Source organism: Panicum virgatum, chromosome 9N, assembly GCF_016808335.1.
Source record: "Panicum virgatum strain AP13 chromosome 9N, P.virgatum_v5, whole genome shotgun sequence".
NCBI classification, from domain to species: domain Eukaryota; kingdom Viridiplantae; phylum Streptophyta; class Magnoliopsida; order Poales; family Poaceae; genus Panicum; species Panicum virgatum.
The window spans coordinates 6,537,061-6,543,060 of record NC_053153.1 but is presented as its reverse complement, the minus strand read 5'-3'; the positions used below and the strand labels follow the sequence as shown (position 1 = coordinate 6,543,060).

Here is a 6,000-nt window from a genome sequence, read left to right as displayed (position 1 = left end):
TGTGGAGCCCACGTGTAGTTCTAGCCACGCTACTTTGCACAGAGTAGCTGCCAGTCGTACTGAGTCATCTTCAACAAATTTCAGTCAATTTCGATAAAATTTTATAGTGTGAACGCGAGATTTTAATTCTAGGGTCCGGCTCTTGATGTGGAGCCCACGTGTAGTTCTAGCCACGCTGCTTTGCACAGAGTAGCTGCCAGTCGTACTGAGTCATCTCCAACAAATTTCAGTCAATTTCGATAAAATTTTATAGTGTGAACGCGGGGTTTTAATTCTAGGGTCCGGCTCTTGATGTGGAGCCCACGTGTAGTTCTAGCCACGCTGCTTTGCACAGAGTAGCTGCCAGTCGTACTGAGTCATCTCCAACAAATTTCAGTCAATTTCGATAAAATTTTATAGTGTGAATGTGAGGTTTTAATTCTAGGGTCCGGCTCTTGATGTAGAGCCAACGTGTAGTTCTAACCACGCTGCTTTGCACAGAGTAGATGCCAGTCGTACTGAGTCATCTCCAACAAATTTCAGTCAATTTCGATAAAATTTTATAGTGTGAACGCGAGGTTTTAATTCCAGGGTCCGGCTCTTCATGTGGGGCCCACAAGTAGTTCTAGCCACACTGCTTTGCACAAAATAGCTGCCAGTCGTACTGAGTCATCTCCAACAAAATTCAGTCAATTTCGATAAAATTTTCTGATATAAACACGTGGTTTTAATTTCAGAGTCCAGCTCTTACGTGGGACCCACATTTATATATAGTTATACTATTTTGTAAAAAGTATCCATTTCAACCCACCCCAACCCGCCTCAACCCGCATTTATATAGAACCCGCCCCGACCCACCCCATTAACTAATACAACCCATTTTAAATCATCCAAACACATTCCATTTCAAAACCCACCCCATAAAACTCATTTCAACCCAACCCATTAGCAGGCCTACCAGCAGGCCAGCACCTACCGGCCCAGTCCTGGTTCTGCACTGCCCTGGCATCTCTGCAGTAGTCACGATCGAGGAGCAGGGCGACGCCGCGTTGGATTTGCCGGGTGCATGGTAAACTTTGTATTTACCGCTAACTAAATCTTTTTCACCGCCGCCGAGGACGTTAATTTGTTGAACCGTGCACCACTATCTTTGAAAAGAAAAAAAAAGAACCGTGCACCACGGTCAATTTGCCCACGGCTTCGCCCCGCCGAGGAGCTCTGCCGACGCGCTGCTTGCTGTCTACTCGTATGGGCTAAAATAATGCAGTATGGTGAGCTCTCACATCAGTCGACACGCACGAATGGCACGATCACTGGAAAGCGGATGCACGTACGTCGAGTCACCGCAGCTGGAATAAACGAATAATTATTGGCAACGGAAACTAGAGAGAAGATTTTATTGGCATTCCGGAAACTAGAGAGAAGATTTTAGGGCGGTTAAGATGGTTAATCTTTTGCCTTCCAGGATTTCTAGGCTTCCAGCTAATCACGCCCACCTGTCGGCGTCACGCACAGCAATGTTGGTGCGAGTCCACGTCAAGTACCAGTTTCTAGAGTTATCCAAAGTTCCAAACAGTTGGCCACGACGGTTAGACAAGAAGAGGAACCACTACACGCATACTACTCGATCAGAATGAGGTTACATCTAAGCTACGTGGAGCACGTGGCTACAAATGACGCATCCGAAGTCAAACAAACTCGGACAGGGATGCATGCATGCAAATAATGCAGCGCCGGCCGCGGCAATGAGCGCTCCACGTGTCCCGTACACTTGCCCAGCTGGCCTGGAACCGTCCGGGTCGTGCGGGCCCGCCCCGTCCAGCTAGCTGCGTATATCCACACTGCCCCAACCAACCTCGATCCAGCAAAAATCGAACGCCCGAGCCCAAACCCGACCCCGGCGACCGGCGTGCGTGGGCCGTGGGCGGACGGAGCGAGCGAGCGAGAGAGTCGGCGGCGGTGACCGGAGGGGCGGCGAGATGGCGAAGGGGTTCGCGTCGTACCTGGCGATGAAGACGGGCCCGGAGGCCGGGGACGCGTCGGCGGCGGCGAAGGCGCTCATCGACGCCGACCTGCGGGAGATCGGCGTCGCCGCGCGGAAGCTCGCCAACCACGCCTTCGTCCTCGGCGGCGGGCTCGGCTTCGGCACCTCCTTCCTCAAGTGGCTCGCCTTCCTCGCCGCAGTGTGAGTGCCTCCGCGCCAGACGCCGTTTCTCTCTTTGGGTTCCTTTTTCGCGAATGAGAAAGGGGATCCCTGATCCCCCGCTTTTTTTTTCCGGGTCCAACATCCTGATGCTTTGCGAATCGAGTATCAAGGGATGGGGTATGGAGTAGGGTTCGTATCATAATAAAGGATCGCTCCTTCTACTTTTGAGGAGGATCGAGAGCAATTTGGTGCCACTTGTGTATGATAATACTGTGTAATTTGAAGTAATTGGAGTACTTAATTGCGGGAGCTGTATCCTCAGACCTGAGTTCCTGACTCTTCACTTGTCAACGTCCTTTTCAAGGCTGAAAGTAAGCAGAAGGTTCGAACTGATTTGGTGAAGGACCTATAAACTGGCTAGGGACATATCGATTTATTTTCGTTCTGCGACAAACTGGTTTGAACACCCCTGGACAGTGTTAAGCTGTTGTTATGACTTACAGCCTGATTAGCAGTCAGTGTTTGTATATAGTGTTCACTTTACTGAATCCTGGAACTGCATGTAGCAATTGTTAGCCTAATTGACAGAGTGATAGACCATAGAAAAGCAATGTTGCCAGTAATTTCTGCAGCCTTTTCTATGGTTTATCCCTGAATCCAAGTAAACAGAATTGGATTCCTTCTGACCAGCATTCCTGTGCCTTCACAGCCTTGTTACCCTTTTTTTATATTTCAGCGTTATAGACTACCAGTAATGAAGGAATTTATATGCACACATGAGATTGATAGTAATTAAGGTATTTCTTCTTAACTTTTTTTTTAATTGATGGGAACTCTGTTCTCCTCCACTGCAGGTACCTCTTGATATTGGACCGCACAAACTGGAAGACCAACATGATGACGGCCCTCTTGGTTCCCTACGTGTTCTTCACACTACCTCATGTTCTGTTTTCTCTGATAAGGTGAATAGGCTTATACACCCTACCACATTACCTATCCTCTAGGTTCTAGATGCAATCGCCATCTTCCATGTGCCATGAGACTTCAAAATCGTTATCTATCATGACCGGTTCTGTAATGTGAGTGATGTTGAGAAAACTTTTAGGATCAAAGTACTGGTAATTTCATGCTGTCATTTCTTAGATGATCTCTTAGTATAACAGCTTGAATGGGTAAAAACTGAGAAACTTTTCGTTTTGTAAGATAAAATAAGACGAGCATTTCCATATTGGTTACCTTTCTATTGTAAGTTTGCTGATAGTGATAGCCCTAAATAGTTTCAGGCGAAAAAGTTCTACGATGATCTATGGTGATACTACATATGGATATATGAATGTAAATGCTTATTGTTAAACATTTGAATTTTCAGAGGAGAGGTTGGAAAATGGATTGCAATTGTTGCAGTTATTCTGCGGCTCTTCTTCCCACGCCACTTCCCAGGTATCATTGTTCGTTTTTCTCATTATGATGTCCATATCAAAATTCCTGGATAGTTGTTACTTCTCCCCTTCTTTTCTTTGTCATCCTTTTTGTGAAGGTGACTAAATTTTTACATGGATGTCACAACAATGTTTCATCCTGTGCACCAGATTGGTTAGAGCTGCCTGGTGCCATCATCCTGCTCACAGTTGTCGCCCCCAGCCTCTTTGCGGACACCTTCAGGGGTGACCTGGTCGGCATCTTCATATGCCTCGCGATCGGATGCTACCTGCTTTCAGAACACATCAAGGCATCGGGTGGGTTCAGGAACGCCTTCAGGAAGGGCAATGGCGTGTCGAACAGCATTGGCATCCTCCTGCTCTTCATCTACCCAGTTTGGGCCCTGGTGCTGAACTTCCTGTAGGCACTACTGCCTTGGTTGCGGTACCCCCTGTGCCATGCAACTCCATTCGTTGCTTGTTCAGTGTGCAGATATTTCCTCTATGGTGGTCTTGTATCTTCTGGAGGGGGGATGCGTTGTCTATGTTTGAGTTGCCCAGTTGGTGCACAGATTTGTTATCTTGTTTGTTGTAGTTTGATGTCAGCATTTGGTTCTTTGTAATACATAAACACCAATAAAATCAAAAGCTGTGGCTTGATGTAAATCGAGATGTTGGCCTACTCTCTCATGTTACTATATGGTGAATCCCTGCTTCTGTTACAAGTATCTGAAAGGGTGCTCCTCAACTTTATCATCCATTGTTGTTTCTGAACATAATATGTGAGATCTTACATAAGGACATAAGGTTGGTGTGCGGGGGCGGCGTGGTGTAGCCGGAGGGAGTGGCGGGTGCTGTGGTGGTAGCGGCAGCGCGGAGCCGATCTCGGAGCTCGTCGTGATCGGAGGAGCGGGACAAATAGGGAACCGCTGCCGTGTGCCCAGGATGCTGCCCGTGGCCCCTCACTCCGAGCGGCGCCCCGCGCCGGATCTGGATCCCGTGGGAGCAGGCGGCGGTGGAGACCGGAGAGCAGAGGAGCGCCGTCGGGGAGAAGCGACGGAGGTACGGCTGGCCGGGAGCGGCGAGCCCACCGGCTCAGCTCGGCTCGGTTCTTGTCCCGGTGGAGGGCGGAGGGGAGGCCGCGCGGCGTAGGTTAGGAGGCGAGCGTGGCGCGGCCGACCGCGCCGTTGCCGGCCGCGCTGCGAGCTGGTCCGCTGGATCCACGCCGGCCCGTGGCGCGCGGAGGAGTGAGGGGCGAGGAGAGAGATCGCCGGGAAAAAGGCGCCGGGAGAGAGAAAAGAGAGGAGGCGCCACCGGGGTAGAGAGAGAGGAAGGGTTAGGGAGAGGGGCGACGTGGATCCTGCGGGAGCGGATGGCGGCGGAGGAGAGCAGGAGGAGCGCCGGCAGAGGGAGAAGGGGAGGCGGCGGCGGCGGCGACAGCGGGGAAGGAGAGAGCAGAGATGGAGAGAGAATGGAAGGGAAGAGAGAGGGGGTTAGGGTTTGTGACTTGGGGAGGGGTTTATTGCAAAAGCGCTCTGCGGGGGTTTTTTACAAAAATGATAGGATTTTGGAATTTTTTCTTCTTTTAGTTGAAATAAAGATTAGTTGGAGGGTCTACTTCGTAAAGATATTAAAGTGGGTAGGGATGTTCGGGGCTTATTTGCAATTTCTAGATAATAGAAGGTCTTTTTTGCAAAATGTCCAAAACAAGGGCTGCTCGACTCGCGTCACCTTCTCTCCGTGGGATGCGGCGGTGCGAGCACCAGGCAGCAGCTATTAACAATTTTGACTAGCATTTAGAAAAAAAAACAAAGCAACAAACATGCTCGTGATACTGCTAGAAACAATGCATCAACCACGGATTAAATTGCAACCGGCTGTAAATCTTGTTCCACATCATAGCATTGTAACTATCTTAGTATGTAAAAAAAATCTCTAAACTCTAGTAATTTGCCCAGACAGCTGCTGCTGTTCATTTTTCAAGAAAAAGAAAATCAGCAAATATTGCTATGGTGTCTACTGGGCCATCTGCATGCTCGTGAATTAATTCTCCAACTGAACTGGAATTAACAATTATACAAACACGCAGCACTTACTGTAAAATCTTTTCTTCATCTCTCTTTTGGTCAATGCTAACCTTAATGTCTCAATTATGTCTTGAAGATAACCTATCATCCCGTCATGTAAGACGGAGCATTGTAGGCCTAATAAGTGAGTAAATTTTTACTCTAACTGGAAGCAAATTGCAGCATGCATTCCCACCTCTACGAGACATTAGCAGACAGATGCAGAGAGAAAGAAGGGGGAGACACACCTTGCAGTAGTGACAGAGAAGTTGAGCGCCGGCGCAAGGAGAGGCAAGCCATCAGTACACAGCTGCAGGGGGGAGACTCAGCTGCAGCTGAGCGACAGCTGCAAGTGAGCATCCAGATACCGTCCGCAAACCGTCGGCGTTCC

General features: G+C 49.0%; 1 protein-coding gene across 1 annotated transcript; it reads left to right on the top strand.

The window, feature by feature from the left end:
* The first annotated feature begins 1,804 nt into the window (after positions 1–1,804).
* Positions 1,805–4,271, top strand: LOC120689972 (cold-regulated 413 plasma membrane protein 1-like). The gene is made up of 4 exons (XM_039972474.1): positions 1,805–2,164; positions 2,980–3,087; positions 3,495–3,565; positions 3,715–4,271. Exons 1-4 carry the CDS (start codon positions 1,959–1,961, stop codon positions 3,966–3,968), a joined length of 639 nt encoding a protein of 212 aa, XP_039828408.1. The 5' UTR covers positions 1,805–1,958; the 3' UTR covers positions 3,969–4,271.
* Positions 4,272–6,000: the final 1,729 nt, after the last annotated feature.

What these genes read in the sequence shown, in the direction of transcription:
- LOC120689972 (XM_039972474.1), top strand. Translation starts at nt 1,959, where the DNA reads ATGGCGAAGGGGTTCGCGTCGTACCTGGCGATGAAGACGGGCCCGGAG. An exon ending in GTTCTGTTTTCTCTGATAAG is followed by an intron (nt 3,088 to 3,494) that starts GTGAATAGGCTT and finishes TTGAATTTTCAG; the next exon opens with AGGAGAGGTTGGAAAATGGA. An exon ending in CTTCCCACGCCACTTCCCAG is followed by an intron (nt 3,566 to 3,714) that starts GTATCATTGTTC and finishes CCTGTGCACCAG; the next exon opens with ATTGGTTAGAGCTGCCTGGT.